At 34.3% G+C, this 12,455-nt stretch overlaps 1 protein-coding gene across 2 annotated transcripts; it reads right to left on the bottom strand.

The window, feature by feature from the left end:
- Positions 1-7,833: 7,833 nt before the first annotated feature.
- LOC124829348 (trifunctional UDP-glucose 4,6-dehydratase/UDP-4-keto-6-deoxy-D-glucose 3,5-epimerase/UDP-4-keto-L-rhamnose-reductase RHM1) lies at positions 7,834-11,608 on the bottom strand. 2 transcript variants are annotated; one of them, XM_047302842.2, is made up of 3 exons: positions 11,461-11,608; positions 8,766-10,340; positions 7,834-8,678 (listed from the first exon to the last, which is right to left on the bottom strand). In XM_047302842.2, the coding sequence occupies exons 2-3, from the start codon at positions 10,326-10,328 to the stop codon at positions 8,232-8,234; spliced, it is 2,010 nt and encodes a 669-aa protein (XP_047158798.1). In that variant the 5' UTR covers positions 10,329-10,340; positions 11,461-11,608; the 3' UTR covers positions 7,834-8,231. The 2 variants fall into 2 exon arrangements, with proteins under 2 accessions (XP_047158798.1, XP_047158799.1); XM_047302843.2 differs by having other exon boundaries at positions 8,766-10,337; positions 11,461-11,599.
- Between the last annotated feature and the right edge of the window lie 847 nt (positions 11,609-12,455).

Genomic DNA, 12,455 nt, shown 5'->3' with positions numbered 1-12,455 from the left:
GTATTTTTACACTATGGTGTCTCTTATAAAACTTTAAAGTAAACGTTTTAAGAAATAGCTTTTGGTACAATTAATCTCAAACGATTTGATGATTTTGGTGTTACGTAAAACAATTTTATAAGCATCAGATATCAATAAATGTAAGTGATTCATCTAACCAAATAAACACACCTTTTTTACTTATATGCTTTCATGTGATAAGCTTTTTCTTGGACAAACGATAAGTACACAAAATCTAAAGCATGATATACATTGAATAGTTATAAATGTTTATCCTATGTTTTGCAAGAATGTTGGCAACTTTGGTTCTTACAAGTGGTTCTTTAATTGAAGTTTCAACATCAAATATCTCTTAAAAAGTCTCCATGCAAACTACTTTTTTTAAGAAGCAGAATCACAGTCCTACAAAAGAGTGAACCTTGTTAAGTCCTATACTTTACTACAATTTAGGAAAATGTTATCTTATCTTAACTGAATAAGTCATCACTAGTAGAAAAAATGCTTTTTATAATGACTTATTATGAGAGGTGAAATTCACCTGTCATAATAGGTTGAACAGTGATATTTTTGTAATAACTAGATGTTATTCCAAAATTAAAATTATGTTTAAAACCTATTATGACAAGTATAGAAAGACTTATGATAGTAGTTCTTTACTATGATTGTTAATAAATCACCTATCATAATATGATGGATATTATGACAAAATTGGAATTATATTGAAAACCTATTATGAGAATTCTAGGAAGACCTAGTAGGTCTCAGTCCCTAATTTTTTCACTGCATTTGAAGTACCTGAAAAACACTAGAAGGGGGGTTCAATAGTGTTAATGAAAAAAATTTATTTTTGTAACCCTTTTGATATAACATGTTGTCGAGTTTTAATTTTTTCTTATAAATGCTAAGATGTTCAACCTGATGAATGAGTATAATATATAATTATGTTTGACATGTTATTCAGAATGTACACTGCAGAGTTTGTAAAAATTTCTTATGTTAAAGAATAATCGTTTAGCTTGGAACGTTCTTGTATTTAGAAATAAAACATAACTGCAGGTTTTATAAGAGAAACGTTTAGACAAGAGAAGAGATAATTGCACATATATTTTTATATTAGTTCACTCTAACTAAGCTACGTTCAGTCTCATCCGCAAAGGGTTCCACTATAATCTTCACCAAGATTATAACTGAGTATTCGCATCACTCTTTGTCTTCTCAGTTAGCGAATAACCTCCTATTATCCTAGACTGGATGACTATTCTCATCACTCTTGGTCTCCTCAGTCAGCGAATAACCTCTTGTTACCCTAGACTTGATGAGTATTTGCACCACTTCTGGTACTAAGCAATCATGCCTAGATTTTCTTAACTCAACTGATTTCAACAAGTGTTTTAATTCTCTTTAAAATTGTCATCAAAGATTGCTTACAGGTCGTTTAGACAATTACTCTCATAGAGCGGATGTGATTACAATACAATACAGTCTAAACACTTGCAAATGTTTCTCTCTTTTCGTTTTCTCTCTTTCTTACAATTAGTAAACAATATTACAATGAAGCTCGAGAGTATTTCCTTTCTTCTTTTCTCTTCTTCTTTTTTTCTGCTCAGATATTTTCTTTTTCATGAGCTCTTTATGTGTTTTTCTTTTGAATGCTTCTCAAAGAATGAATGTTTCGTTGTATGCTATCCTTTTCTTTTTCTTTTTTTACATAGAAAGATCTTCTATTTAAAGGCTTTTTGGATAAGTTTTCGTTAGACTGAGCTCTTGGTCTTGATTCTAGTTCCACTCTTTCTTTGTGTACAATAGCCGTTAGTTAAAGTCAACTTGTCACAGAAGCCATGATTTTTCAGTACTTTGCTTGAAGTAGGTTGTACTTTCTTTTAGACACTGTTTCAAGTGAAGAACATTTTGTGAATATCTGTTTTGTCTCTAACGTCCAGTTCTGATATTTTATTTTGAAGCTTGTGGATGCATGTAGAGTAGCTCATCTACAAACAATAGAGTAGATTATGCATGCGACAAATATGTCGTTTCTCTTAACACTTTTGTTGTTTTTCAACGTTGAGCATTTAATGTCATTTAATGCTTGCTTAGAACAACAAAGGGCTTTCTGATTTCCTACCATTGAGGTAGTGTTTAATAATTAAGCTTTTCTTCTAAAGATACCAAGCGTTGAGTAAAGTCTTCATCGTTTGGATGAAGTAATAGTTTAGCTCATGGTATCGTTTAGACTAATATAAAAGCTTTTTGTTATTTTGTCTTTTTATAGCAATAGCGTTTAACATGTTATGATTTTCTTTGTGTTTTAATTTTTAGTCTTTTAGAATGTTTTTGTCAACGACGTTGTCTTAACATTGTTTCATTTTCCCAAGAGTTAAACTGAATACCCTTTGGGTGTGATAGGCTTTACACGTTTAGCTTCAACTCTCTTACACGTTTAGCATTGCGTCTGTGTGTTTTGACTCAGTTGTTTTTCATTTTCCTAAAAGCCTAAGTGTTTTCCTAAGGTTTTTTGTGTTAGGGATTTTGGTCCTAGGTCATATGTTTTCTTCCTATGTTATTTTCATACTATTATTTCGTTTAATGTTATTTGGTTAAACTTCAAAACATGAGAGCGTTTAGGCACATAGACGATTTTGTCTTAACAATCTCCTCCTTTTTTATGTTTCACAAATAGACATCTAAACGATATATAATCTTTCCTAGTTCTATGCAGAGACTTGTGTTTTATGTGTTTTGATTCGTTGTGTTTTTCTTCTTTTATTGTTTTTATCTTTTGCATGCGGGTAGGTGGACACAATCGAGATGTATAAGACAATATTTAATATAACGCGTGACAAAAAGTATAGACTAAGACATGAATTAAACAATAGAGCAAATACAATAAACAAAAAGCAACAACTTTCACATTTAAACATAAAAACATATTACAAGAATGTAAATATGGACTTCTAAGAATCTGGAGACTCCCCTCGTTTTGTGTTATCCAAACTTCTAGTGTACTCTCCATGAGTACATGCTCCTAGATGTTGACGCGTCTATTTTCTTTGTCTATTCTCCCCTTTATTTGATAAACATCAAAAGGGAATGAGAGAAAGGACATCATAGACCGATGATGGTGGAAGTGAAGGAAGATGAAGAGGGTCATGAAGGGATAGGACGACATGGGGTTGGAAGGAAAGGCATGAATAAGGTGAAGTAGAAGGCTCAAAAGGGAGTACTCCATCACACATAAGGGAAAGGAGATGGATAGAGCGGTTGAAAAAAGAAGAGGAAAATTCAAATGGAGCCAAAGAAGGAAGGATGAAAGAGAGGTAGTGGTGTTGAGGTAAGGAAGGGTTCAACTGTGAAGGATATAGGTTAGGTGGAAGAACCTTGTGCGTAAGGCAGGTAAGTTCTGATTACATAAGTAAGAAGGTATGTTGGATTATCATATTCATCTTGTTCCGGTGATCGGACGAGATGACGATGAAGGTCAGGAGATTTGGAAGAAGGCTTCATCAGTTTGGAATGTTGAGAGGTTGGTGTTAGGACAAGACAAGTTCGTCTAGTGGAAACCAGGAGTGGGTGACACTCAACTAGTCTAGAGTAACAGGAGTTATTTGCTAACTAGGGATACCATGAGTGGTGAAGAATACTGTTTAATCTGGAGTGGGTGAAACTCAATTAAGCAACGTATCAGGGGATACCATGAGTTGTGAAAATACTCAATTGTAATCTTGTTGAAGATTGTAGTGAAATCCTTTAAGGTTAAAGGAGACTGGACGTAGTTCAGTTAGAGTGAATCAATATAAAAATATTTGTACATTACTGTTTTATTCTTTCTTGACGCTTCTCTTATAAAAACCTGTAGTAGCTTTTTTGTTTTAAATATAAGAGCTTCCTATACTAAACGATTGTTCTTTAGAGAGGAAATTTCATCAAATACTGTAGTTAATATTCTAATCTTTGGGCTTAGTGTCTTACACTCTTGACTGATACACAATCGACTGGTCTGTTTGGTGATCAGTCGGTCTAAACTAGTTCATGACTAATCGGTCGGTATGATGACTGGCTAGACTCGTTGTAACATCCCAAAAATACAATGTAGAACCATATACGAGAATAATCACAGGTTAACAATACTACAGATCAGTTCAACACTTAGCTAGATACGATTACGGCCGAACGACCTTACATAACAGCAGGGAATTTAAAATCGTAAGCTAGCTACCACTAGACCGAACGGTGTACAAAATAACTTATACCGAACGGTCTTACAAAAGATAAAGCTAACAACAACGTCCCTAAGGTTCGGCCTTCACTTCCGCTGCGTCTTCCAATACTTCTTCCAGCAGCTCTTCTCCTTCTACTCACATCCACACGGATGATCATTGCAATAGGACAACAACAGGACGCACAACACAAACAAAAAGATAAACATGGTAAGCTTATGTAATTTAATTAATACAATAACAACATACAACGTTCATGATTCAATCAACAATAACCACATCCTAATTCATACACCATGGCATGCAAAGAACGACCACTTGACTCTGACTGTCCGGACTGTATGAATCCTGTGTAGCTACGACGTTCGTGCACCCGGGTGATGTAGTAACTGGGATACCCTCAACAGCTGCCACCTGAGGTTGATCCGTTCCGTCCAAGTTAACCTTATGGACTAGGACCTCCTGTCATTCCCACACATGACTTACTCCTCTCTACGTGAGAATGAGTAATCATGGAATATCAGGATAAACGCCCGCTAAGCTTTGTCCACATTCATACTTTACCAATCAATAACCACTTTCTGAAATATTCCTACCTGGAATACTCATTCATAATCAAACTATTTCATTCACATCACATTTCAAATTCTCTTATACTTCATCATTAATACATTCAACTGAAATAAGATCACACTCTCTCATCATAGCATAAGTCAGACTAGAAATAACACTTCTTAAAAATTAACATGACTCAGCATTCCCTATCCACTTCCATCAATAGACCCCTAAAGTTCAAACTAGACGCCACGAAGCCTAGGCCTAGTAATAAGACTCTAGGCCGAACACCTTTTAAAGACCAACATTGTTTGACACCCAATATTAATACTGATAAGAAATTATGAAATAATGAACACTATCGATTTTGGCTGAAGACTCTTATTCTAAAATGGTAATAATAGATTACTGGAAACGAGACCCAGCGCTTGGTTTAAGACCGAGCCCTGTAGAAACCAAACGCTATTGAACGAGCGCTGGTCCCAGACCAAGTACTTATCAGGAACGAGCGCTACTGAGATCGAACGCTTGGTCCAAGACCGAGCACTAACAAACTTACGTAAAACGAATGAATATATATATATATATATATATATATATATATATATATATATATATATGTATATATATATATATATATAAATTGCGCCACACTTATTTTTAATGAAAAATAACGATAACGTCTACGACTTTAAGTAGTATAAAATATGTTAACTCAACTGTTTAGGAAACCTAAAGAAGGATTACACTTATGCTGAACACTCATTTACATATAGCTAATATTATAAAACGATCTTCATTTAACGAATTCCTTTCTAGAAGAAGAACTTAATATAGACGGACGCTCAAAGGAAAACTAAACGGTTAATACGAACTCTCAGTCACAGTTTACCTAATCCTATATATTATTACAGAAAGACTCTTAGACACCATCCCTAAAGCATGAGAAATCAGTTAAAACCAAGCACTACCAAGAAGAATCGAACGCTCACTAATGACGCTTGATCATATTATCACCTTTACTCAGAGTACTACAGTTTGAATATCAAGCCCTATCTTAACTCAGTTCACAACGTATATCAATCATCCATCCACACATCCAAACAAGCAGTACACGCATATTTCATACTCATCAAATAATCAAACAACGTATCATGCAAACATACCAACGTTCAAAACAAGAATTTAATCAAATTATATAAGTTTTCCTTACCTCTATACGTAACCGAACGATCAACGATGCAGAATAGAGCTTCCCACTACCAAAGACTTAACGTTCGACAGTTACGTTTTTAGGAATACTGAACCAAACAGAAACCAGAAAAACTCAGAATTATACGATTCACTCAGGCGACCAGAAATAGAAGTTTGCACGCGAGAATAAACGAACGTGCTAAAAAGAAGGGAACTTATCGGCTTAGAACCACAAACCGAACGGTTTAAACGAAAGCTCTTGACGCCGGGAGTGTTCAAACATTGCTTGAGAGGTGACCGGAAGAAGAAAAAGTGAGATTTTCTTAGAGAGAAGGTGGAGATTTTAGAGAGAAGGAGGAGAAAATGGTTTCAGCAGTTTGGAGAAGAAGGAAGGCATGTAGAGAAATGGCACGACATTTGAAATTTGGTATTAAATACTGCCGTCACCCAAAACCGAACGGTCACTCTCCTGCATCCACCTGTTTTCCACTAACTGAAACGCTCACTATCTCCTTGACACATGGATTTCACTACTTGGGATTTTGAGTGTGTTTTAATAGGATCTGACACTCGTGGTTAACCACCTAAACTAAAATTGATCTGTGGCTAATCAAACAATTATATGATACATTATGAATACATTTATAAAATATTTAGATATGTGAAAACATTCTGACAGTAATTATTTATAAAATTATTTGTCTTAGAATGTATTTCTTCAACTTATTATTCCTTTTTCTAACACTGAAAGTTCTTCCTTTTCTTTTAATTTTATTTAATATTTTATAGTAGTTATTACTTTTTTTATCAATCAAACATTATTACCAAAAATTATTTTATGTTAAAATGAATTTTGTATAGCTATGTTTAGTTGATAATCAAATTGTTTATGTTAATAACTCATTTTTCACGATAGATATATGATATCTTTCTAATTGAAATTAAATCAATTGTGATCCAAATTATGAAACAAATTAATTTTCTAATAGAAATTGAATCGATTATGACATAAACTGCTTTATTATAATTATCGAATGAATTATAATAAAAGTTACACTTAGATTCTTGTGAACATTAATTATTATAGTTTTTTATAGTAGTAATCAAATCAATTATTATACAAATAATACTTTTTAAACAATATCATAATTAATTTGTATCATACTTCAATTACTATCATTAAATTAATTATTATAGTTATCTCTTATAATAGTATTCACACACATATGATTTTGTTAATTTGCTTCGAATTTTTTTATCAATAAGAACAAACTAAGTTCAAATCAACGTGACACCAGCCTAATAAACTAGAATGAAGCTCTGGTGACAATTTTCACCTACCGTTTACTTTAATAATTTGTATTACAGTTAATTTGATTACCGTTAAAATTAATTTACATAAAAAATTAACCATCATTGAAAGTAAAAACTAACGCATCGAAGATCTTCACTATCGCCAAAATTTAATTTCTAAACTTCCCTAGGATAAACAAGTCAAAATCAAAATTTAATCTCTATACTTAGTCAAGAAATACAAGTCAAACTAAGTATCTGATAATAAACTTAAACCAAAATAGAAATCGAGGTAAGATTAAAGAATGAAAATTAAACCCTTGTAGAGCATTGACTTTAGAAGATGGTCTTTCTATTTTTTTTTATTATTATTTTCTCACAACTTATTCTTTTTAAAAATAAGTCTAACTCAATTAGACCATTTCCCATAACCATGTAAATTTTACTCAGGTTCATTCCCATTCCAAACATTTTCTGTACCTATTTGGTATTTTCCATGTCTTTAATAGTTATACGACACAATGTTTTTACTCTCAGAAACATCCATTTCACTGCAAAATGTCCAATGCAAATGACATACAAGCATAAAAACCAGAAGAACGATATAATATATGAGCAATAAAAGAATACATGTTTTCCAGATGCAAAAGTTGCACGAATAAGCTTTTAGGTACCAAAACCCCTATATTATCTAAAGCTGCTCTTAACAGAGACCCTACAAACTAGAATAAAACTTAGAAACCACATCTGGCACAATTATAATACTTGCCACCTTCTAAACGAAATAACGTGATGCAACTACATGCTGAAACTGGAACCACTTATAGCTAAACAACAAAAACTACATCGGCTAGTTTTGCGGTATGGTTTTTATCAAAACCCAATGACATAACAATGAAATAATGAGTGATCTATGTAGCCCGCTACAAAAATGCATAACCTGTAATGTCTATATCGTGAAACTGCTTAATGTTTTTAAGCAGTTTTCTTGTTTGGCACAAAGACATACTTGATCAGCGATTCCTTGATGGAAAGAAGCTCAGGGAACTCTTTCTTCAATTTGGTTCCATCCATCTCATTGTTGCTCCGTGGAGCTACGATCACCTTGGCTTGCTCTTCAAGGTTGAAGTTGACCCACTTGAAGCTTGGATCAATGTAATCCCTGTACATCTCAAGAATCTCGTTGTGGCTCACTGCCCCAGGATTTGTGAAGTTCCAGATGCCCCTCAAGTTTCGCTTCGCCATCTCAATCGAAATGGGCAGAAGTTCATCCAAAACGGTCATGCTGTTTGGAATGTTGACGACTTTGTTATAACGAGAAATCTTGGTGATGAAGTTACGTGGATTACTCAAGTCGGATGAAATTGGCATGCGAACCCTGAGGGTGCACACATTGTCATATTCCTTCAAGAGCTCTTCAACCTGAGAAATATTCACATCCAAATTATAACACATAATCGTAAGAATAACCGAAAGGGAATGAGGAGACAATAACATAAGTTAGCTTACCATAGCCTTGGTTTTGGAATAGAAAGAACCAATGAAATTGGGTTTGTCTTCCTCCTTAAAGCCAATGCCAGAACCCTCTGGATGAGCTTCATCGTACTCAAATATGCATCCAGTAGCATAATTTATCATCAAGATTCCATGCTCTTTGCTGACATCAGCCAACGTTAAAGTCCCAGCAACGTTGGTGCGGATGGTTTCTGTTTTATGGGATTCACACCAATCAACATTGGGTCTGCCAGTCACTCCTGCAGCATTAAAAATGTGAGTAGGCTTCAGATTCTGAATATCAGCCACAAGTGATTGACGATCCTCTAGGCGCCCTCTTCCATATTCATAGGAAATCCCTTGTTTTTCACACAATTTCCCCAGCAAACCCCCAATCCAACCTGTTCTTCCATAGATCAAGAACTTCAGAGGAGGCTTCTGAGAAGAGCTAACATTCTTGGATGTTGGAACCACCATTCGAGTATTAGTTGAGACATATGATGCAGGTTTCTCTTCATCAGATCCATCAAAGTGTCTCTCCAATCCACCAGGCATCATCAGCATCCTTGGATGAGGAAGCAATGCACCACTGACATCACCCCACCAATCAGGATTGTTGATATACCAATCCATGGTTTTCTTCAAGCCCTCTTCCCAAGTTGTCCTCTCAGACCAACCCAAGACCTTCAGCTTTTCATCATCAAGAAAGTATCTCTGGTCATTAAATGGTCTGTTCTCCACAAATTTTATACTAGTCTCTGAGTCCATCTTAAAAAGCCTGCATATATCTTTTGCAACATCAATAACTCTCCTCTCCTTCTTAGTACCAATATTGTAAACATGCCCAACCTCTCCCTTGTGAAGGATAAGTTCAAAAGCCTCTGCAACATCTTCACAATATAAATAACTCCTTACATTAGAACCATCCCCATGGATTGGAAGAGGCTTGCCTTGCATGGCCAGGAGAATGAACTTTGGAATTAACTTCTCAGGAAACTGATTTGGCCCATAAACATTGTTCCCACGTGTTGTGATAACAGGTAACCCATATGACCTGCCATATGCCATGACAAGCATTTCCGCCCCAGCTTTTGTTGCAGAGTAAGGATTTGTGGGAAGTAATTGAGAAGCCTCGTGGTTTCCAACAACAGCATCCTCATCTGTCTCTCCATAGACCTCATCAGTGCTCACATGGATGAACCTCTTTATCTGGCCAGTTACCTTGCAGGCTTCTAAAAGGACATGAGTGCCATATATGTTGTTCTTGGTGAACTCAAAGCTGTTGCCAAACGAGTTGTCAACATGGGTTTGAGCAGCAAAGTGCATTATTGTGTCAATGGACTCGGTAATCAGTAGGTAGTTGACAAGATCAGCACTTCCAATATCTCCCTTCACAAACTTGAAGTTGGGAGATGATTTTGAAGGAGTGAGGTTCTTCAGATTTGAACAGTAATCAAGCTTGTCAAGAACAACAATTTTGTACTGAGGATAACTCCTGATAAGCCGGTTGGCAACATGAGATGCAATGAACCCAGCAGCTCCAGTAATGAGGATATTTTTTGGTGTATGCGTAGCCATGTCAACCAACTTCTACAATAAAAATAAGGTAAAATCACAAAAAACGTATCAGAATCACAATCACCAAATAATAAACAAAAAAAGAACAAAATATCCATTTTGTATTAAATCACACATTAAGTAAAGGGTTGCCTAACTTATCCCAAGTACAAAATGGGTAAAAACCTACACACAGTACCATAGGTTCTCTTTCTTTCTAGTATTATCCCATCAGAATTGGGGTTTCCCTGTGTAAATATGTATGATAAAGAGTCCCATTAAAGGTGATTTCATTCTATTAAGGTGAAACTCCATATCGGATTTGCAATCAGAACCCCAATTTTGCATAAGGTTATGTTAGACAGCCACATTAAAGGTAAGCCACTTTAGCATAAGCTCTAACACGAGGAAATCAACAAACTACAACAGCTGTTATGGTCATTTTCAGCATTGCAGGAGGTGATAGTTTGAAACCTCCCTGCCCTGTGTGCAGGGTTAAATATACCATGAGGATAGCGTCCATTTGATGGTAAATGAAATGATCTAGCGGGTATAGCAGCAAAGCTCACACAAATCCAATGGAAAGAGTAAAACAAAACAGCCAAGGGATTATGTGAACATATATTCTTGATCCGGTTTCTATCAGATGAAAAGTACAAAAACAAAACAGACAAGGAAATTGTTATCGTTATTATATAATGATAATTCTGCTACCAACTTTCAGGAAAAAACGAACAATGAAATAGTTAATAAATGAATAAACAAATAAACAATGTAAAAAAAAAACAGAGATTAATAAACAAAATATGACTCAGATTCCGCTCAAACACTACGAACTGCAATGAAATCTTCACAAAACCAATTACCATTGCTCAGAAAAACAAATCCAGCACAGATCTGACTATTTCACAACATTAAAATACCCTCACGTGGATCAAGACTGAAGAGAATCACCAAACAAAAATACCCTCATAATTATCACAGATCCAACAAAAAGAGCATCACCCAGAACACAAAAAATCATGCATTAGCCCAAATATCAAATCTTTACGCAGCAAAATTCAGAAACACCAAATGGAACCAGCGGCACCCATATGATACAGAAATAGAGAGAGAAACAGGGGAAAACAGAGTAATGAGAAGAACAACTTACGAATTGTAGACCGTGAAGCGAAAAAGGAGAAAAGACGAAGGCAAGAAAAAAATTCTTCAGAAAGAGAAGGATGGAAAATGGTAGTTCCCAGATTTAGATTTGGACTCTACACACTTTGTATGTATATATATACACACACTCTGTATGAAAATATGATCAACAACGAGTTTGAGATAGTTAAGGGGAGCCAGAGGATCATATAGAATGACTAAAATGCCCTCTCTGATTGGTTTATTTACGCGGGCCCATCTCCCATTTTATTTTTAATTGCATGAACTAAATTCCATTTGATTTATGACATTTGTCTTTTGTTTTCTCATCATTTCTTTCTTTTAAAAGAAATTTCACCAATGTGAAGTATCACATTCTGGTTGCCCATACTCTCTCAATAATCTCTAAAATTAAGTATATTTCACAAAATTTTATAATTATTAAAAGAATCTCCCACAATTATCTCATTCCTTTTTAATTATCTAATTAATGGGAATATAAAATTTTAGATTATATGTATATAACACCTTGTACAAATTAAATAATGTATTATAATTTTAATTTTTAAATATATTCCAAATCTAATATTATATGTTAGTTTTACTAAAAAAAAATATTTTGTTTCCACTAAATAATTAAGAAGAAAACTATATCGATTGTTTACGACCGTTTTACATTTACCACCTATTATATCATCTAAGAAATTAAGATTTTCAATATATATATATATATATTTGAAAGATCAATTCCTCGTCTAATATTTTATTCTCTTTCAATTTAATTGTGAAAAATAATTCTTTTTAAATCACCGTAGTAGTAAATTGAACATATACTTCTGAAGATGTCATAAAGTTCATTTAATACTTTTTATAATATGTTTAAAATTATTATTATTCAATTATAACCTTAATAATTTTTAATTTGATGTAGATTGAAGAGGTGTGACCGGTAGACATGTAGAGAACATGTAAAAACGGAGACCACCGACAGACACGGTTTCTATC

Source organism: Vigna umbellata, chromosome 3, assembly GCF_029865625.1.
Source record: "Vigna umbellata cultivar VRB3 chromosome 3, Vumbellata_1.0, whole genome shotgun sequence".
Taxonomy (NCBI): Eukaryota; Viridiplantae; Streptophyta; class Magnoliopsida; order Fabales; family Fabaceae; genus Vigna; species Vigna umbellata.
Note: the sequence above shows the minus strand (reverse complement) of the source record. Positions and strands in the feature narration are given on the sequence as shown.

What these genes read in the sequence shown, in the direction of transcription:
- LOC124829348 (XM_047302842.2), bottom strand. Translation starts at nt 10,328, where the DNA reads ATGGCTACGCATACACCAAAAAATATCCTCATTACTGGAGCTGCTGGG. An exon ending in ATTCCAAAACCAAGGCTATG is followed by an intron (nt 8,679 to 8,765) that starts GTAAGCTAACTT and finishes AATATTTCTCAG; the next exon opens with GTTGAAGAGCTCTTGAAGGA.